This window comes from Berkeleyomyces rouxiae (genome assembly GCF_048999995.1).
Source record: "Berkeleyomyces rouxiae strain 22BRR77 chromosome Unknown BrBRR77_ptg000001l, whole genome shotgun sequence".
NCBI lineage: Eukaryota > Fungi > Ascomycota > Sordariomycetes > Microascales > Ceratocystidaceae > Berkeleyomyces > Berkeleyomyces rouxiae.
In genome coordinates, this window is record NW_027396491.1 from 4,624,778 (window position 1) to 4,645,861 (window position 21,084).

The 21,084-nt window shown below is 52.1% G+C and overlaps 5 protein-coding genes across 5 annotated transcripts; 3 read left to right on the forward strand and 2 right to left on the reverse strand.

Moving 5' to 3' along the window:
• Nucleotides 1–634: 634 nt before the first annotated feature.
• Nucleotides 635–2,928, forward strand: BROUX77_001296 (uncharacterized protein; the record flags this gene model as incomplete). The annotated part of the gene is made up of 2 exons (XM_073745709.1): nt 635–847; nt 1,585–2,928. The coding sequence occupies 2 exons, from the start codon at nt 635–637 to the stop codon at nt 2,926–2,928; spliced, it is 1,557 nt and encodes a 518-aa protein (XP_073609531.1).
• Nucleotides 2,929–10,081: 7,153 nt separating this feature from the next.
• On the forward strand, nt 10,082–11,832 carry BROUX77_001297 (uncharacterized protein; the record flags this gene model as incomplete). Its single annotated transcript, XM_073745710.1, has 2 exons — nt 10,082–11,586; nt 11,655–11,832. The coding sequence occupies 2 exons, from the start codon at nt 10,082–10,084 to the stop codon at nt 11,830–11,832; spliced, it is 1,683 nt and encodes a 560-aa protein (XP_073609532.1).
• Nucleotides 11,833–13,040: 1,208 nt separating this feature from the next.
• Nucleotides 13,041–16,265, forward strand: BROUX77_001298 (uncharacterized protein; the record flags this gene model as incomplete). The annotated part of the gene is made up of 2 exons (XM_073745711.1): nt 13,041–13,214; nt 13,302–16,265. The coding sequence occupies 2 exons, from the start codon at nt 13,041–13,043 to the stop codon at nt 16,263–16,265; spliced, it is 3,138 nt and encodes a 1,045-aa protein (XP_073609533.1).
• Nucleotides 16,266–16,631: 366 nt separating this feature from the next.
• Nucleotides 16,632–17,338, reverse strand: BROUX77_001299 (uncharacterized protein; the record flags this gene model as incomplete). Its single annotated transcript, XM_073745712.1, has 2 exons — nt 16,632–16,777; nt 16,870–17,338. 2 exons carry the CDS (start codon nt 17,336–17,338, stop codon nt 16,632–16,634), a joined length of 615 nt encoding a protein of 204 aa, XP_073609534.1.
• A 1,563-nt stretch (nt 17,339–18,901) lies between these two features.
• BROUX77_001300 (uncharacterized protein) lies at nt 18,902–21,062 on the reverse strand (the record flags this gene model as incomplete). Its single annotated transcript, XM_073745715.1, has 2 exons — nt 18,902–19,472; nt 19,534–21,062. The coding sequence occupies 2 exons, from the start codon at nt 21,060–21,062 to the stop codon at nt 18,902–18,904; spliced, it is 2,100 nt and encodes a 699-aa protein (XP_073609535.1).
• Between the last annotated feature and the right edge of the window lie 22 nt (nt 21,063–21,084).

Below are 21,084 nucleotides of genomic sequence, written 5' to 3' on the forward strand. Positions count from 1 at the left end.
TCTGCCGGAGTATACTGGGACTGAAACAAAGAAACGACCCAAGCATGGCTAGACTCACACTTCCATGCCTTGTCTCTACCCTCTCCTTGTTTTGGCCTCTCCTGCCTTGTGCCTGAGGATATCGTAGCCGTACATGTATGGGCCGGGGCTCCTAGCATATGCTAGTATGAGAGGGTGTATGTCCAGTGTGCAATGGTTCGAATGAGGCAGCAGAGGTGCATCCACTCTTCGTCGAGATATTGTGCCTTACTGATTGATCAGTGGGGTGGATGTTAAACATTCTACTTTGGCCTGTCTGTATCATGGCTCCTGGTGCTATATATCCTCGCGGCTAGACCAGCTCATGGGCCTTGTTTCCGTCGCTTCTTGAAATTCTTGTCTTCTGCGTCGATCTTGTGGACTTCTCGTCTGGCCGAATCTATCTATATCTGCATTCTGATCCCAGGACTGTTGCTGCTCATTATTCTTCTTTCTCTCTCCAGCCTGTCTGCCTTTGCCTCAGCCACCAGTCGCCTTGGCCTCTGCTTTGACCCAACCATCTAACCTGCCGTCTGCTTCTTCCTTGATACCCGCTTGTACCTGTCCTATACGGTCTCTTCCTTCCTGTCCCGTTCCCTCTTCTTTCTTTGCCATCATGCAGAGCAGTCTATCCGCACCGTTCTCGGTCGCCCCATCTTCTGCCTTGCCCAACTCAGCCTCCTCTTCGCGGTCTATAAATCGCGGTCACCGGCCGGCCGATCTGTGTGTGTTTTCACAGGTCAGTCCAACTTACAACCAGGTTGACCATAGCGCCGGCCTCCTCCCCCAAGGCGTTTTCAACGATTTCAAGTGCCCTTTTCCCTCTACTGTGAGTGAATCCTTTTATTGCTTTGTCCCCCTCCATCTTCCCCATCGCAAGCCAAGGAGTCTGTTCTTCAATCATGGTGTGTCACGGTCCAGCAAGTGTCACCTCCTCACTGTCCTTTCTCGTTCCTTTCTTCCACAGCAGCCTCTTTTTCTACCTGTCACCAGCAGTTCCGCCTATACACAAATATTTCGAGATAAAGCGCTGAGCAAGGAAGCTTCAATCAAGCCCTGGAACAGGGCTAAAAAAAAAAGGTCCGGGAAGCTTGCAACATCAGGCCAGACCAGACCAGCCCTGCTCTGTGCTAGTCCCGCTGTGCCAGTGGTGCCCTGTCTTCTTTGCCTTCTCTTGGCTTTTCTAGTTGCATCGGCTCTGCTTCCTGTCTTTGCTATCCACTAACAGAGGCCCTTTTTTGCCTCGCTTGCCTTTACTGGTATCCTTCCTTGATCTCCATTCTCCCTCACTCACCTAGGCCCCATCTCTCCTCGCTTCCCTCGCGCTCCGTCTTCTTTTCAGACGGTTACATCCTGGCATCAACTGCAGCCCATGGCCCTTGTCCTCGCTTGTGCCACTAAAGCCCAGTCAGTCAGACAGACAGTATGCCAATTCTTAGTGGGAAGCAGCATGGCAGCCAAACTCTTTGTTTTGTTCTTCTTCTCCGTTTCCCTCTTTGAGTTTTCCCGTGACGTGCCTTCTTTCTCTTTGGCCCATTGTTAATTAACTCTTGCGTTTTGTCCCAGGCCTCCTTCGATTCGTCCTACCAGCCATACGAGGCCGTCACCAAGCCCACCCTCACACCTGGCTCTCTTGAATCATACTCCCCGCCTGTCCTATCAGTCAACCGGGACATGATGCATTGCCAGTCGCAATACCGCCACCGCCAGCACAGCGAGGGTCTAGGCCCTTCGCATCACCATCTCACCACTCCTCCGTCGTCAACTCTCTGGAGTTACAGCGAGCAGCCCGCTACGAGTCAAAGCAGCCCATCGCTCAGGGCACAGGCGCAGCCACAGCCACAGCCAAGTGTGACAGGCAGCCAGTTCGGTAACAACTTCATTTTTACTGGCATTGGCGCAACTGAACCGCACATTAGCGACTTCGCCATGATTATGGACGGCGAGGAGCCGCCATCCTCTGCTAACTCATTCCAACATGCTACTCAACAGCAGCAGTCGCAGTACGACTGCACGACTGTGATGCAGCCGCCTATCGACATGGACATGATGATGTACACACAGTTACACCAGCCGCCCACAAGCCAACTCTCCGTCTCTGTTCCCAGTCCTACTCCCCCTACTAGGTCAGCCAGAGACAAATCAATGGTCTCGACGTTATCCATGTCTCACACCAACCGCGTGACAAAGAAGACATCTGCCAAGATGAGAGCAGCCACTAGATATTCCCCAGCAGGACATGCCGCAGACTCTCCGTCCAGCTCGGGCACCAGCTCCAAGCCTCCTACCCGACGCCGCAGCACTGCCGACGTGTTCGTAGAGCCTCTTGTATTCAAGGACGGCACGCCCGAAGAAGACCGCTACCTACTAGAGCTCCGGCGCAAGCACGACAACCTCTGCGGCACCTTTATGTGGAATCAAATTACCGAGGATTTCTTCCAGCGTTTCGACCGGGAGTTGACCAAGCCGTGTCTTCAGATGCGCCTGACGCGGGCCAAAACAAAGTATCTTGTTTGGCCAGAGTCAGAGAAGGAGCTACTGCTACAGGCCTACGCCCAGGATGAAAAAGACCGCTATGCTCGCATTCTCCGCGGGCTGCAAAAGCTTGGCGGCGGTACGTACATGGCCTGGAGTGCTCCCAATATTGAAGCCATGCTAGTGGAAATGGGCGCCGAGGCCGTGTATGTTGACCCAGAGACGGACTTGCGCAGCCGCCTCATGCCGTCTGCCAAGGCTAGATCACAGACTGGCGATAAAGGCAAGGCAGACTTGGTGGACTTTTATAGGCAACACACAAATCAGCAACGGCGAAATCAACCACTTGGCGATACCGACATAACCAGGCTGCTAGATGAAATCGAGAACATTAGAGGAGAAGAAGTGTTTTCAAAAGATCTCGACAGCGTCTAGGCAACGGGTCATTTCTCTCTTCTTCTCTTCTTCTTGGCTCTCTTTATGATTCATGTCTACGGTATGCCTCGTCCTTTTTGTCACCACTTCCAGACCAACCGGTATTTAGTCCCCTTGAGTTATTACTCTTGGTCTACTTTTTCTTTTCTTTTTCTTGTGTTCATATAGAATATCTGTCTATATTTCTTGTAGTTCTATAGTTGTTATTATCATGACTTAACATTGTTTCCATCCATAAAGACCTGTAATATCTGTAACAAAAAATGGCTATTTTTACGGTGAACACCTTGGAACTCCAAGCAACATACATGGATTCGGGCTATTTGACAATTCCAGACGTAGCACCTAAACGAGCGAGATCAGTACTTAGTCCACTTCATAAAGCCAGGTTGTATCAACAGTCAGATTAAAGCCTGAATGGAAACCACCATAGTGACCATAAATGGAGACTTGTGACCATGTGTAATGAGCATTGGGTACTTACAAAGCTCCGTCGAAGCCCAAAGCAGAGCGAAGACTGAGGGGGCGGTCAGGCCTAATTACTCCGCCCGTCTTCTTTTCGTCTGTCGTGGTCCTCGGAAACTGTTGTGTTCTTGCGCATGTACAGGCTTTCTTGGGCATCATTCTGCCACTTGGAGAGGTCCCTATGTTATGCCATGTAATCTCTCTAGCAGATATTACCATCAACCAAAACTCAGTCTTTATCCTTCTCATCTCTGTTCTTTACACAACATGTAGAGGTGACACATGGCCACAGGCAGTCCAAGTCTATCTGCCAGGATCGAGATTTTCACTGCTATCTTGTATTGGTCGAAGTCATTGTTAGATACTCATAAGATGATCAAGCAGGTCTTGACAGCCTGGCAGCGGCAGAGCCGGATGCAGAGATCTTCCGACTCAAACTGCCCAACCCAAAAGAGACTGTAGACGTTGACTCGGGATGTCTCTGAGATTTTGACCACTATTTTATATGAGGCCGTTGTTGTTGTTGTTTATTTTTACGCCGTGTGCCAGAGTTCACTGGTCGGATGGTCGTCACAGGCGGCTAGTCCACCTGTGAAAAGAGTATAACAATGAAAAGAGCAGGTCTGCACCTGAACGAAGAGAACAAACAGCTGGAACACGGAGGCTCACAGCCTCCAAAGCGACCCTAACGTCGCCCCAAAGGTCCCAGTAAAACAAATAACGAAATACAAAAAACTAGACAAAGGAAAAAAAGTAGAAAATGGCTCGGTCTTTCTGCCGGCCTATGCTGGGTTGATGAGGCGTTGCCGCCCGAGGCCCCTCTATGCCAGTTTGTCGACTCTCTCGGCCAACGTCTTTGCCCCTCGTGCCGTCTTCAATAGACGCTCTACCCATGACCTGCTGTATCTTTTCTGTAGGCCTTTGCATGTCCAAACGTGTGGGCCGTCTTTCTCGGCCCCGCATCTCTCGCACCCCAACGGCGTGTCGTGCTCGAAGCGGACGTGGTACTTGTCTAAGTCTCCGTGCCCCGACCTAGCCGCGAGGACTCTGCCGACGCTGACTCGGTTGTGCTTTCCGGCCGTAGCCTTCCATGCCACCGGTGCTTTCAGATTTCGCCCGGTGCTTTTCCACCATCGATCTGTCGCTGCTTAGAACTCCCGCTTGCGCCATCGTTTCAGTGCAGCCAAAGTCCACAATGGATTGGGCTGGGCTGTTTCCTCTGTCGTGGCCTCTTTCGCCAGCTGGTCCGCTCGCTCGTTTCCCGGGATGCTTCTGTGGCCCGGAACCCACCTAACTTCCCAGCTTTGGCCTGGGTGTCCGTCTTACCACTTCCGTATAAGGTCCCTTGTTTCGTCTATAGCTTCCTGCGAGGTGCCCCAATCTGGGAGATTTTATATGAGGCTTTGATTTTAATTTTGATTTTATTTTTTTACGTCTACCTACTGTTATTTTGCAGCAATATGACGGCTTTTATATGAGGCCGTGGAGTCTATACGTATTTATATGGCTTTTGAATGCCTTCAATCATCGATCACTAATGTGTCAGCTCCCCTAGCCCAATGGTAGGGCGTCAGACTTCTAATCTGAAGGTTGCGGGTTCGAGTCCCGCGGGGAGTTCTTTTTAGCGGCGAGCCGCCAAATCAATGCCGATGCCTAACTTAGCCCTATTCGTGTCTTTTTTTTAGCACGTTTTCGGTCCTCCGGCTTTGTGTAACCATGTTTTCCGATTAAACATCTTTGGTCCGACCCTGCCCGGGGCAGCTTAACCTCTGGGGGCCAATTTTTTTTCGCGCAACCGCGCTGCCAACCCTCTGGCGTGAATACGCCGCCAACCCCCCTTTTTTTTTTCTCTTATTTTGCACAAATATTTTTATCACTACATCGGCGGTGAGGCCAGGACTCTGGGTCTTGTTTGGGGCCACGCGGACGAAGGACAGCCTCTGCGCTGGGCAGGTGGGAGACCTCCTGTCATTATACTTTGGATTGTGGGATTTCTGTATGCATGGTTTTAGGTTTTGGTTTTTGCTTCTGTTATGTATTTTTTCTGGTACTAGAAATAGTCCCCTGTCGTATGTCGAGAATCCCTCGCGAGTAGACAGGTTAATAAAGACTTTCATCATCATCAACCATGTTTTCCGGACCTAGTGGTCCAGGAGCTGACCTGTCGCATGCCCGAAATCTCTCGCGAGTAGATAGATTAAATAAGGACTTTCAGACCCAAGAAAAGATCCCGGACAATCCGCGATATCTAGATGGTGCGGGGAGGCCTACACGTGACGCAGCCTCAATATTGCACAATACAATGTGTGATATAAGACCTCACTCCCGGATTTCCACCGCCGCTCAAGGGCCTGCTTCCCTTGACTCAGCGATCTCTCTCTCCAATGGCACAAAAGAGTAGTTGTCAAGAAGCACCTGATTAAGGTTTACAAGTGGGTTAAACTGTCATTCTACAAAGTCTTGATCAGCTCCAGTAACATCTCGTCGATGTCAAACAACTGATATCCCAGGGTTTCGAGCCTGGAACCTTTGAGGAGCGCCTCTGGCTAGCCCAAAAGATCAGCTAAAGATTGCTACACCAGTGTTTGGGGATGGCGCAGGATGAAGTCTGGCCAGACGATAACCCCACCGTGAAGGCGAGTCAAGTCCCTACACACTGTGGTGTCACGGCCAATGAGCTCATCGACCTGTAGGCCAAGCCCCGCATCTCCACCGCTTTCGACGCCTAGTAGTCCGAGGGTGGAGTATGCGTTAAGACCCCGCTTGCGCCGGCCAGTAGAGGTCTCAAGGAAAGGTTGGATAAGCCTCCGAGACTGGCCGGGGCGCAAGCCTATCCGCGCGGCCCTACCAGCTTGATCTGGCTATGGTGACTTTGCCAAGTACCACCGTCGCTTCCGCCACGAGAATTATGTGTTCTCCTGCCCTCTCTGTGGACCAAGCAGATACATCTCTCAAGCACGCTTGGGTCTGCTCCCATAATCCACAACATGTGTCAAGAGGCTTCTTCCATAAGACGATAAGCACCCAGTGTAGAGCCATCTTCTTGGCCCTGCAAGTAGCCAGTGCGTCTGCTATGCTCCTTTCCTGGCCCACGGCCATTAGAGGCCAATGGCTGACCAAGAGCAACCATTTGGCATGGTTACACTTATACGCTTTACGGGAAAACGCGCTAAGCGTTTTAACATCAAGTCAAACGAGATTTCCTTTTTTCCATTTAACTACCAACACTCCTCACCATATCATTGTCCGGTTTCTTTTCTTACCCCGCGTCAACCTTAGTTTTGCCTTGTGTCTGACTCTATGGAACGGTTTTCAGCGCACCGTAACGTTAAATGTAGCCAGGTCTATATAACCGCAAGATATGTAGTTAGTTGTTGCTGTCTATTTCAACGCCGTGTGCCAAGGTTTGTTGCCAGACAGGTGCCTCATGTCTATGCCTCTATGCTATTCTCCGGCCTGACTGACATCAAATGCACCAGTTAATTCCGCATGGTGCAGCGATATGACAAGAAGAACGCTGGGTGCTAGGTGATGTGACCTGCGCCCGAGCAGCATAGACTCGAATGATATTTAATCCCACATCCCGGCACCCACATGGCCTGCCATTGTGTTATTTTTCTTTGTTTCACGGCCCAAAATTTGCCGAAGGTCTGTCTGAGCTGGAGTGGCAGTGACAGCTATGAACCGAAATCATTTACTAGCATATCTACTCACGAGAGATTCTCCACATACGACAGGGGACTATTTCTAGTACCAGAAAATACATAACAACACGAGAAATTTTCATATTTTTTTTGTCTTCATCAGCCTGTCTACCAGCAAGGGGAAAAAAATTTAAAAAAAAAAACACAACACGGGAACAAAAGAAAACGTGAGACTTAGGCTTGCGATCAAAAAGAAAGCTCAGAACCGGAGTCGAACCGATGACTTTAAGAACTGCAGTCTCACACGCTACCACTGCGTCATCTGAGCTTGTGGTAAGTTTTCTCACTTCAGCCTAAAAAGGGTTAGCGCGTAAGCTTGTCACGTGATCTATAATTTTTTATAAATGGAGCTTCTAGCACGTTAAAAGCCAGTTTATTTGACTCGTTGACTCAAGATGTTCTCCCACTTGCCCGGCGCTCACCGGTACAAAAGCTTTTGCCACCGCAAACGGGATAGGACGAAAGACCGCTGCCGAGTCCCGCGAACCGTATTCCATTCTAGAATTCCAATCCTCCCACATGTCGAGCAGTTTTAGCTTCTCGTATGGTGCACTGATATATACGCATGCGTTGATGTCTATGCATACGCACTTGGTCCAGAAGAACCCTAGAAATCCCGAATTTTGACAATTTTGACACAGTAACCCTAACACAGCCACAGACGTTCGTCCAAGCTTTTGACAATCTGCAAACAATAAGCCCCGTCACTAGACCCCGGCTACTCTTGAGTACGACAGGGGGGCCTCGAATCGGGAATCGCTTTCCAGGGTGGCGCGATTGTGCCATAGTTAATACAATGGCGCCAAGCAATATGAAGGCAGATTTAGTGTCAGGTGTGGGCAAGGGCGCACAAGAGGAAGTCAAAGGAAAAAAAAAGCATGACTAAGGACATGCCGGGGGTCTGCATGATGGACGCGCAAGCTGTGGGATTGGTTGACGATTCTGCGCGTTCTCTAGCTCGTGTCAATAGTATGACATGATACTTTTTTTCTTCTCCACGTTTCATTCTGGGTCCTGCAATACTGTCTTTGTCGCATTGTTACTGTTGTCAGATGTCCTGTCAACGTCAAAAAGGCCAAGGCTAACTAGCCCCCCGGCCATGGCATGATAAACAACCACGGGCTGTGACTGACAACCAACTGCAAGCCAGCCCAGCCCTGGTCGAGCAAGGAAGAGAAGAAAGCGCAGATTACTGGGAAACGCCAACCAGCAAGTGTTCCATTCCAAAAAAGAAGAAGAGCGCAAACGCAAAGACCAAGAATAAAGTGGCCGAACAGGGCCAATGACGTTTTAAAGCGCAGGGCGCTCTGGCCCGCTCCTGGTCGATCCGCTTGCCAAGCAAAGCAAGGTAATCCCTTCGTCCAAAGTGCGAGACCTAAATAAAATAACCCAACAGGGACAGACACGAAGTTTTAACTGGGAAAATCAACAGCTAGGTGGTGGGGCTCATGGCACTAGGAGACCACGGCCTTGAGCTCCGCTTTCAATACAGGCACTTTTGCGGAATCGCCGGTGCTTTGCTTCTTTTTCTTTCTTTATCCTGCTATTGGCTGCTGGTGTCTCATATAGCTTGTTGCCAGCGTCTCAGAGAAGCTTCTTCACATGTGCGTGTTTTTTTCTGCGTGCTGTGGCTTTCTGTGCTTTATGTGACTCGGCAAGTGTTAATGCAGGCAACTGCCCAGGGCGCAGAAGAGACCTAGAAGGATTCCAGAAGGATCAAAGAAGCGCCATGGAAGAAGTGTATTTTGATTGGCATTTGGTAACTCGTTAGTTGGCTATTGGGGCAGCCGGGGGGGTTGCTGACGATAACGCGCGAGGGTTGGGTCGAGTCAAGGGTGCTGTTAGTGGTTGGTATTAGTCCAGCGTTGGTGGTGTGGCCCGATGCAGCGAAGCAGGGCCAATTGCGACAGAGGTTGCGATACTGGTGTGCGAGTGGACAATAGGGCCTTCTCTGCTGAAGCCCCTCTTGGTTCGCTGGTGTTTCTGGGCCGGTTGTGCGACCACCGAGCCGGCTGCTGGCCTGTCAGCCAGGCGGAATGGGAGTGCACAATATTGCCATCCATCTGTGCTCATGCGAGATTTTGGGCGGGACTTTTGTGGACATGTGACAGCGAGGGCAGAGGGTTGCGACGAGAACGCGGCGGGACCTGTCGACGTGCAACTCGGACACCCACACCAGAGCTGGCTGCCCGCGCATTTTCCATGGCGTGCACGGAAAGGGGGAACTACAGGTCCGCCGCGGAATCTTTGAGTCGCGAGTTGACAGCCAGGCTACTTGGTTGTGGCTAATCTCTGATAATCACTCACAGAGATAATGCGCCATTGTTACCGTCAATGGAACCCTTTGGATTGCGTGAGTTGCATGGCGGCAGAAGAGGGTGAACGGACCGACCCAGGCCTAGATAGGATCGCAGCCAGCCTGGAGCGTGGCCGAGGGGTCGAGGGCGTGCCGGACCTGGCCAACAGTGGCCCGTTTCCTCGTTATTTTCGTCAACATGGCTTCCCCATAAAGCATCAGCTACGAGCATGAATCAAAAAGGGAAGAAGACCCCAGGGCTAAGACGGCGTCCCGGGCTACTCCCTGCATCATCCCACGACCATCCTGCTGGCTGGCTATTGTAAGTCACCTTGGTTTTCTTCCGCCCCAAGCCAGAACTAGACTCCGAAGCTTGGACCCGCACTCCCTCTCTAGTGGCCACCACGCAAGCTATTTTTTTCCTGCGCGAAGGCCCTTTTCTTTCGAGCTTTTCCTCTTCACGTTTCCAAGATTTCTTTTTCCCTTTCTCTTTCTTTCCCAAGCATCTGTCTTCGCCTACAATCCCCCCTTTCTCTGTATCGGTTTTGCAATATACAGTAGAAACGTGAGCGTTGACAAGTAACAGCTCTAGGGTCCTTCTTTTATGCTCTTTTTTATTTCCTTTTTTAATTTCTTTTTTTCGACCAACTAGAACCGACAACACCATTGCACCGCACCCCCGGAAGACATGTCGGTTCCTGTTCCTAGCGACTATGGCGCTGCCAAGGACCATGCCGTTGACATTGAGTCTGGCAGCGACCTGAAGAGCCCGGCCAAGGACAACACCCTTGGCCTGGACTCCCACGAGGACCACACCGGTGACATGGTCACGTCTATCGAGAACCGGCGCCTCAAGCGCGGCCTCGACCAGCGCCATCTTTCCATGCTGGGTATTGCCGGCGCCATCGGCACGGGCCTGTTTCTCGGCCTTGGCGGTGCTATCCAGACCGCCGGCCCGCTGGGCTCGTTACTGGGCTACCTGACTGTTGGTATGGTGGTGTGTGCGGTGCAGTTTGCAATGGGTGAGGTCACCGCGTTCCTCCCCATTACCGGTTCTTTTGTTCGTCACGCCGAGTTCCTGGTGGACCCTTCATTGGGCTTTGCCGTTGGTTGGATTCTCGTCTATGGCAACATCTTGTCGATCCCGTCCGAGATTACTGCCATTTGTGTGTTGTTCCAGTTCTGGACCGACATCACACCCACTGTCTTTATTATCGTCTTTATTGTTCTGACTGTTATTGTTGGTATTTCGTTTATCCGCATCTTTGGCGAGATTGAGTTTGGCTTTGCCCTGCTCAAGATCATCCTTGTTATATTTTTGATTATTCTCGGTCTTGTCATCGACCTCGGTGGCGTGCCCGGCACTCCTCGCATTGGCTTCCGCTACTGGAAAGACCCCGGCCCGTTCGTCGAGTATCTTGCTTCGGGCAGCTGGGGCAACTTCTTGGGTTACTGGAGCGTCATGACCGGCGCCGTCTTTTCGTTTGCCGGTGTCGAGTCTCTCGCCGTCGCTGCTGCCGAGACCAACAACCCGCGCCGCGCCATCCCCCGCGCCTGCAAGAACGTCTTCATCCGCATCGTGCTCTTCTACGTGCTTGCTGTCCTCATCGTCGGTATGCTGGTTGCCAGCAACGACGCGCGCCTCAACAACTTCTCTGGTACTGCGGCCCAGAGTCCCTTTGTCATTGCTGCCTCTGCTGCTGGTCTGCCTGCCATCCCCAGCATTGTCAACGCCGTCGTCATTACCTCTGCGTTTTCCGCCTCTAACCAAGCGCTGCTGACGGGCACCCGTATTCTGTTTTCGCTCGCCCTCAAGGGCCAGGCCCCCAAGGTCTTCCTCCACACCAACCGTTGGGGTGTGCCGTGGGTCTGCGTGCTTGTCTACGCCGCTTTCATGTTCCTGTCCTTCATGTCATTGTCTACCAGTGCCATGACGGTGTTCTGGTGGTTTGTTAACCTGACGGCCGCCGGTGTGCTGGTCTCATGGTCAACCATTCTGCTCAACCACATCCGCTTAAGACAGGCGCTCAAGGCGCAAAACATTTCTCTTCAAAGACTGCCTTGGTACAACACCTGGAGCTATGGCACATCCATTGTTGGCCTGATTATGTGCCAGGTGATTCTGTGGACGAGCGGCTTTGCTGTCTTCACCAACGGCAACTGGAATGCCAGCAACTTTGTTTCTTCCTATCTGTAAGTGTCCCATCAAGCCCCCCATGGCCGGTATCCAAAACTCTTGACTAACACCCTTGCTTCTCCAGTGTCATCCCCATCCTGTTCGTGCTCTACTTTGGCTGGAAGTTCTGGCACAAGACCTCAATAGTCGACTTGAAGACTGTGCCTCTGCACAGAATTTTGGACCACATTGCAGAGACCCCCGAAGAACCCGATATCCCCAAGTCCGGTCCTATTCGCCTGATCAGCTGGCTTTGGGACTAAATGATACCCCTTCCATTCTTTCAACTACCCAGCGTTCCTAGAAATGGGAACAACTGCCACGCTTTTAACAAGAGGCAGCTTGTATTTTGTTTTTTGTGCCAGTCCCATTCAACCTAGATACATGTCCATAGGACGTAATGATGATACCACTTAAATATGCTTGATTGTTTATTTACCTGTCTACTCGCGAGGTATTCTCGGCATACGACAGGCCACTTAAATATGCATATGACTGTCTGTTCGTTTTGCTATGTGATGTCAAGGTTGGCTGTGATGTGGTGAGGAGGTAGTGTAACTGAATCCCTGTCGGTACTTTTTAATTTTTTTTTCATTCCCTTTTTGCAACCCCTGCCGGCAAAAAAAATGGAGCACTTCGCTAAAAAAAAACTTGCACGCACAAAGTGGCGATACTTGTTAACCGGCGAAAAAGACAACCGCCGGAGTATCACGGCCGAGACTCGTCCCGCCGGCTGCCCGGGCAAAAAGAAAAGTCGTAGAGACTTGTTAATTGACCACGATGGGATTCGAACCCACAATCTTTTGATTCCACAGAAAATTTCGTAGTCAAACGCCTTGCCATTGGGCCACGCGGCCATCTCTTGCGATTGTTGGTGATTTTAGTCACGTCTTCGCTCATGTGCGCAAAGCTAAATGACGCCACACCAAATACGCCACAATAATACGCCACAGCGTCATAGCGGCTTAGCCATCCAAGCTTCCCCAGGTCAGGTCGAGTTCCCTAAACGAAGAAGCCAAAGTTGCAAAAGATTCGAGCCCCAAGGACAGCGCTGCAACTGAAATCTGCTACAAGAGAGGAAAGCGGAGCACCTTTCTCCCCGGCCGCCGCTCACCCGCGCCTTTTGCATCGCCGTCTGTGTTCTTTTCCGCCTGGAACCTTGGAGCCTCGTCTGGCCTACTGTTCTTTTACTGCTCAATCCCGAGATCAGATCGGCGTCCTGCTGGCCATTGTAGCTCCTTTTCTGCCTGCTTTCCTTCTGTCTTCGCCGATCCGCTTCCAACAGACCCGATCCGATGATTCAATTGCGATTGCTTGCTCCGCGACCAGCTGTTTCCATCTCACCCAGCTACGATCTCTTGCCCTGCGCTACTCGCGGTCCTCGAAGCACCGGCTTTGTACACTCGCCTCTTTGTATACGCCCCTCCGTTGATGCCCCTACACAGCCAGTGGTAGGAATACCGACTATACCATGAAGACGTCGTTGCCGTCACTGCTGGTGGCTGTAGCTTTTCTCTTCCAGCCATGGGTATATCACGTTAATGGCATGCGCCAGTCGCAAATAGACAGCCTGCGCAAAGCCAGCGCTGAAATGTTCTACCATGGCTATACCAACTACATGGAGCATGCATTTCCCGAAGACGAGGTTTGTGCAATTCTGCCGTTTGTGTCGTGACGGCCGTACCCTTGCTGTCCCTCTCTCTAACAGTTGCGCCCCTTGGCAACCAACCAGCTTCGACCCATCTCGTGCGAACCCCTAACACGAAACCGCTCTGAACCCTGGAATGTTGGCCTAAACGATGTCCTTGGAAACTATTCGTTGACCTTGATCGACAGCCTGTCTACCCTGGCCATTCTGGCTAGTGCGCCCGAAGACGGTTCCAGTCTCTCTGGATCCGTGGCCCTGAAGCATTTCCACAAGGGCATTACCGACCTCGTGAGCCACTACGGCGATGGCCGCGAAGGTGCATCCGGACAGGGCTCTCGTTCCCGCGGATTCGACCTCGACAGCAAGGTCCAGGTGTTTGAGACTGTGATCCGCGGAGTCGGAGGACTGCTCAGCGCGCACTTGTTTGCAATTGGCCAACTGCCGATCAATGGCTACGAGCCATTCTCTGACGGCAGCTGGGAAACAGAGGACCCATTCACTACGACGCCGATCCGTTGGGCGAATGGAATGGTGTATGACGGTCAGTTGCTCCGGTTGGCGTATGACTTGGCAGAGCGACTTCTTCCTGCCTTCTACACGTCTTCGGGAATTCCTTACCCGCGTGTCAACCTCCGCAGTGGGATACCCTTTTATCCCAACTCGCCTCTACACAAGATGAAGAGCTTGGTAGTGGAAGATGAAATAGACAATGGGTACAGCGACGGTAACGACGGTACCAATGATAACAGCGACAGAGAGATCACAGAGACTTGTAGTGCCGGCGCTGGAAGCTTGGTTCTCGAATTCACCACACTCAGTCGCCTGACTGGCGATGCTCGCTTTGAACAAGTTGCTAAACGCGCATTTTGGTCGATATGGGATAAACGGAGCCCGCTTGGATTGATTGGCCATGGCATTGACTCTGAGCATGGTCGTTGGATAGGTCAAATGGCTGGCATAGGAGCTGGCGTGGATAGCTTTTTCGAGTATGCGCTCAAGACGTACATCCTCCTGTCGGGCCAGAATGTTTACGAGTCTGAGCTTTACGCCACCCCTAAGCCGCCCCGGTCGAGATCTTCCTCTCGTGATTGGCTAAGTCCGGGTGAGCTTCACGTCTACAGCCCCCTGACGTCAATGCAGCATAGCCCTGAGGGGTTTCTGGATGTATGGCATGAGGCTCATGCAGCAGTCAAAAAGCATTTGTACAACAACTATCATCACCCAGGGCATGATTACCATCACCCCAGCTACAGCAACGTCAACCTTGAGACGGGCGCTATAGCTGCATATTGGATCGATAGTCTGGGTGCTTTCTACCCGGGTCTACTGGCTATGGCTGGCGAGCTTGAGGAGGCTGTTGAGTCCAATTTACTTTACACGGCACTCTGGTCTCGCTTCTCAGCCCTGCCTGAAAGATGGTCACTACGTGACGGGAATGTGGAATATGATATTGCCTGGTGGCCAGGGCGCCCTGAGCTGATTGAATCTAATTATCATATTTACCGCGCAACCAAGGACCCGTGGTATCTTCATGTCGGCGAGATGATCATCAAGGATATTATAAAAAACTGTTACACTAAATGCGGGTGGGCTGGCCTTCAAGACGTGCGCACCTTGGCCAAGTCAGATCGCATGGAAAGTTTCTTCCTGGGTGAGACGACAAAGTACTTGTATCTGCTGTTTGACGAGAATCACCCCCTGAACAAGCTCGACTCGGCGTTTGTTTTCAACACCGAAGGCCACCCGTTAATACTACCTCCAAAGAAGAAGCGACCGCTCCAGCCAACGGCTGTCCAGAAGCCCAGCCTCGAATCCTCTCCGCAGGACCACGCCAAATCGTCAAAAAAGACCAACGAGAAATACGAGTGTCCTGTTCCGCCTCGAGCAACCTCACTAGCCGGGTCTGCAACGGCCGAGCGACCTGACATTTACCATGCCGCAACCCAAGCAGGCTTACAACACACGATGGCCCAAGCGGAACGATTGGTTCGTGGCAAAGACGATGCTGGAAATATCGTCATGGTTCCAGCTCAGGCGACTGACAAGTTCCCCTGGACTCTCCCCGAAGACTTCTTGCCCTTAAATGGCACATCTCAGCGACTTCCCGACATGAGGATGACGACGCTGGAGTTCCCAGCTCTCAAGAAAGGATCTGCGCTGGGGGATATCTTCCCGCCCACAAATGTGGAACGAATTCCCGGCGCTGGGATTCGAGTACACTCGACCGATAAACTCAAGCTACAGCTGATTATACAGGATGCACCTGATACACAGGAGTCAGTGTGGCGTATCTTGGCTGTCAACGGACTACCACTAGGCCGAGAAGAAACCGCACAACTTCTCCTCCCTCAAATTGTTGATTACAATGTACCGCTATTCAATGTCATTCGCGATAGCAGGCAAATGGACCTCACCCTCCACTTTGAGCGAGATGCTGAGAACGAGAGCGGCGCTCGCGCTATATTTTCGGCATACCGCGCTGCTGTCAAAAGCTTTAAAAGTCAACTGACTTCGGTGCTCCAGACCTTCCCCTCAGACTCCGCAAGCCCCCACGTGCCGAAGCGATGGACCGAGACACGCGAAGCAGCCACGGCCGCGGGCCCCGGCTCAGGTATGAAAGACCTTTTGACAACCAAGAGCCTGCCTGTCATGGAGACCGTCTACATGGCGGGCATGGGCTGCACGACTCTACTCCCCGACTCAGTCCCAGCCGAGCACCACGTGATAGTCTTCCAGCGCGGCGGCTGCACATTTGCCGAAAAGCTAGCCAACATCCCGGCATATGTCACGACGCCCGAGGCACTGAAGCTGGTGGTGGTGGTCGACGAGACAGGCGACGAAGTGCTGGCGCGGCCACACATCAACGAGGTGCAGACGCTGCTTGACGGCACCGAGAGGTTGGTGCAGATCCCTATGCTGTTGATACAAGCAAGGTCGGGCGAGGAGCTGTATGAGAAGTTCCAAAGCGTGTGGCGCATAACGCTTGCGAAGAAGTACTATGTCGAGTCTCAGGGGCTACGCATCGAGAATTTGTATGTAGTACAATGAGAGGAAAACGAACATGGCATATGGCTTTGGGGCGACGAATCTACAATTAAGATAGGTTAAAAAGAGCATTAACTATACAATGTGTTGAACAAAACTGAAAAAAAGCATATGTAGTAGTACATGGCCGGTAACTCTATATACACTGACGTCATAACCACGTTGATGACCGGCAAACCCTCCCGAAAAAAAAAGTAAAAGTAAAAAAGCAAGGAAACAATCCGAGTCTATGCCTAGCGGCCCGGGCATAGCAGACGGCAAACAGGGGTTAAAGAAGACCAGGCAAAAGGTTCTAATCAAACAAAGAGGAATGTCTATGGAGTAATTTTGTTTTTGATATCCGTTTGTGAGTGTGAGTGTGTGCGAAATCTAAGCGTCTTCTAGAAGAATAGAGACAGGCACGTCACCAAGCTTCTTGCGGCCATCCAGACCGGGGATCTCGAGAATGAAAAGGTAGCCAACGACCTCGCCGCCGAGCTGGCGGACAAGGTTGGCAGCAGCCTCAGCAGAGCCGCCTGTGCACAGGAGAGTCAGTAAGCGGGGACGTGGAAGAGGGAGGGAGAGAGAGGGGAGAGGGGAGGCGGGGGGCGGGGGGCGTTGGACATACCGGTAGCAATAATATCATCGACAATTAGGACGCGCTGGCCTTGCTTGACAGCATCCTCCTGCATCTGGAAGAAATCGGTGCCGTACTCCTTCTCGTAGGCGGCGGTGACACAGGGGCCGGGCAGCTTGCCCTTTTTGCGGACGGGGGCGAAGGAGACGCCCTGGCGCAGGGCGAGCGAGGGGCCGAAGAGGAAGCCGCGGGCGTCGAGACCGACGACAACGTCGATGTTGGCCGGGAAGGATTCCTGGATCTGCAGGTCGACGGCCGAGTTGAGGGTGGCGTGGGCGTCCGGGTTGAGGAACAGGGGCATGATGTCGACAAAGTCGATGCCGGGGATGGGGAAGTCGGCAAAGTGGCGCAGGTTGTCCTTGAGCTTTAGCTTAGCACCGGAGAGTTCGGCGGCACGGGCGGCGGTGACGGGCTGTCCTCGCGAGGCATCTTGGGCTGGATTGGTGGTGGAGGAAGACATGATGGGAGAAGAAGGGGAGGGAGAAGAGAAGAGGAGAAGAAGAAGGGGAGGAGCAAATAAAGAGGAGGACGGAAAGAAGAGAAGAATAGAAGGAGAGAAGAAGAAAAAAGGAGCAAGGAGATATAGTCGAGGCGGGAAGCGAGGGGGACCGCTGTCCAGATGCAAAGTATACCTGAGTTATTGTATCAGGGAGAATGGTCAGATAGCAGAGGCGTCGTTGCTCTCCGGGATTTTGGATGTGGATTTTTTTTTTCTTTTCGGGAGGAGAAGGAGAAAACAAAGGGCAGAGCGAAGAAGCGGACAAGTCAAGCGAGGCCACAGGAATGGGACGAAGAAAAAGCAGAGAGAAAAAAAAAACCAAAAAAATCCTGCTAGTGTATAGAGGAGGGGACCAAAGACCGGAGCGATGATGGAGGGGTAAATGGGGGGGGGGGAAAAGAAATAAAAAAAAAACTCTAGGTGGCCAAAATGTGCACTGACAATGCCCCAAGCCCGGGGAGAAAAGCGGGCCACAGTTGGCTTCTAGTTGCCCGGCCGTGCTATGGCGAGGGGGGCCTCTCGGAGATGGCTTCAAGCGGTGTAAGCGTTACATACGCCTTCCTCGTCGGCGGTGGAGTAGCCATGGGCGGATTATTTTTCCTTTTCCTTTGTTGGCTTCCCCTGCGTTTTGTTTTCTCGCTGTCGGAGAACAAGAGGCGCCAAGGAGAGAGAGAGAGACAGTGGCGGTGACCTCGGAACACACGAACTGCAGACGTCGATGGAAGCATGCGCAGTTAACTGTAAATGCTTGCATGTATTTGTCGGCCATGGGATTCAGTGGCGGCTGGCCCGCATCGCAGGATCTCTCCCTCCAAAGACTCCAGGCTCCAACGACGCACCCACTATCGCACAATGCCTGAGCGTCCATGAAAGTGTCGGCACAGACGGACGGACAACCCTGGCCTGTCCAACACCAACACAAATGCCATGTACACACTTGTACCATTGAAAGAAGCCATCCCACCATGAGCCAAAGGCCTGTCCCAGATAAGAGCACGCCAGCTAACGTCGGGACGGCCAGAGAAACCAGAAGAGAAAAAAAATCCAATCCCAGTCATGCATTAACTTGTTGTGATAATGAGGCCGACTAATAAGCCGTGGCCCATCCTCTGAAGGAACGCCAACGTCCTGTTCCAGAAGGCCAGCGAAAAAGAACCCATTTCGGCGAGAAGCCCTCCCCCCCTTTTTTGGCCGCCCTTCTAGAACCAGGACCATATTCGTATCCTGTTCATACGCCTGCAACAAGAGCCGCAGTTTTATAGAGGGATAGTCAAAGCCCTGGCTGTCGAGGGTCGTCGTTAATGTGGCCTGGCCTGTGCATTTAGCCGACGCCCTGCTTGCTTGCCTGTGCGGGCGGGGCAATCGACGGCGTGGTGGAATGAATGTGATATTAGAGGGTGCGCGTACCCACGTATAAAAGTGTGTAAATGAGAACAGGGCAAAGGGTATGTATGTACATACATAACAGGAAACACAAGGCAAAAGAAGACTACCAATAACAACTTGACTCATCCGGCGTATCCATCATCTACGCCGAAACTGCAGCCGGATAATGGAAAACATCATATTTTGCAGCACGTGGAGCGTTACAGCTGCACTCGTCGGCAGAAGTTCCGGCCACACCACCAGGTCCATCTTGCCCTCCAGGTCGACGTCGACGCCGTAAAAGTATCGAATCAGCAGACGCACTATGCCCGCGGCCGCCAGCTCGCACGCCCACGTCACCAGTGACGAAATGTACGTCAGGCGGAACGTGTACGGCTCGTCGGCCTGGTCAAAGGCAAAGTACGGGTACAGGTCCTTGTTGCTTCCAAAGTGCAGCACCGCGATGCTGCCAATGAACGTCACCATAGACGCGTTTTCTGCGATGAACCGGATGAAGATATTACGCAGGCACAGTTTCTGGTAGCCAGGATAGCTTTGTGTACAGAGACCCAATGCGACCAACATGCGATAGAACAGCGGTGCCATGGTCACGGGCACCAGTATTATGACTGAAGTGCTAGATAGCAGCTGCAGCCATAGAAACTGCGTCGGAGAGCGTAGGCGAGCATATAGCGCTCTTACATACGTCTGATAGGTGATCATGTAGTATCTGGTGCCATGTTAGCAGTGGTGCACATTACAGTAGCAAGGCGACTCTCTATTTGACTCACAATTTGAAGATCCAGCTTAGTGGGTAGCTCCCAACCCGCTCACCCTCGCGCACTCCGAGAATCCACCCCGTCAGCATATCAAGGAGATGAACCGTAATCACCCAGCTATAAACATAAATGACTGTCTCCCATGACCCATGAGGAAGCGTACGCAGGTATATCTCTGCATATGCTTCTCCAATGAGATACGCTGAGAGCCCGATAATCAGCGCTAAACAGAACCAAACGAACCGCACAAAGCTTGCTGGAAGCCAGCTGCGGCGCATTGCTACCGAGTCTCTGGCGCTTAGCGCTCGTCTATGACCTCGCGACCAGCCGTTGTTTCGGGCTTCAAGGGCCGGGTCGTCGAAAAAGTTTGGATGCAATATGTGCGCTCGGCTGTTACTTCCGGATCCTGCGCCTCGAAAGGAGCCACTTGTGTCCTGGTCACCCATCCACCATGCAGTGGTAAATATGCGCTGTGTTTCTGAGAGTGATTTCCGCAGACCTAGATGGCGCTCGTTGACCGTCAGGATGAAAAAGGCTATCATAACTGGCATAGCCATAATGACAAACGTCCAACTAATCCACCAAGTGTTGTGGCGGGTCAGGAATTCAGTTTCCGGTCTGTAGTATATCGGAATTGGAGCTGCCGTGCCTGCCAGAGCAATCAGCCAGAAAGTTGTAGGAAAGCCGAGCCTCTTGGGCCACCAGTTAAGATTGTAGATATTGAAGACCTTGGTTACCCACATGAGTGCGACAAGGTTATATAGGCCGTAGAAGACACTCAAAAAGAACCAGAAATTTACTTGAACCCGTGCAGCACCATGGACCGGAAGGAAACGCGACACTAGACTCGGAGCATCTCTATAACCATCTATATTGTGGCTATCGTCTAGATCATATTGCGGGATGGGGATAGCACACCAAGCAATTGCAACCAGTGCCGGTAATAAAACCAATACAAAATAACGGCTGTACCAAACATTCACTGCTCTCTTGACGGTGCCCTGGTGTGGCTGCACATACAAATTGATGATTTTGCGCCGCGTACGCCGAGCGGCTCTGGCCAGACGCGACGACACCCAGGTTACAATGCGCCGCGCCCGTCCTGGGCGCGCATCTCGGCGTACACCTCGGATGGCGTCTTCTGTATCTGTATCATCACTAGAGTCACTGCTGTTATCGCTAGCCTCGAGATCGGGAATAGTGATGGCGCCATAGCCGGCATGGACACTTCCTCCTTGATCAATGTTCTGTAGAGTGCGCGCATGGCTGCCATTGTGGTTGTGTACTTTGTAGTTATGATGTCGCGAGTGGGCTTTGCTATTGCTACCGCTGTTGTGTCTGGCATGGGAGTGGATGTAGTGGTTCGAGCGTCTGCTTCCTGAGTAGTGACCAGAGACTAGAAGCCCAAGTTGGGCTCGTTGGAAAGGCTGCCTTGTCTGGGGTGGGGGCACAGCGCGGAATCGGCCAAGGAGCGGGGTGGAGTCGGGCTGGTAGCGGGCAGCGGCGTCGGTGCCCTGTGTGAAGGGGAAGAATGCCGGCATGACAAGAACATGGCGGAGGAGA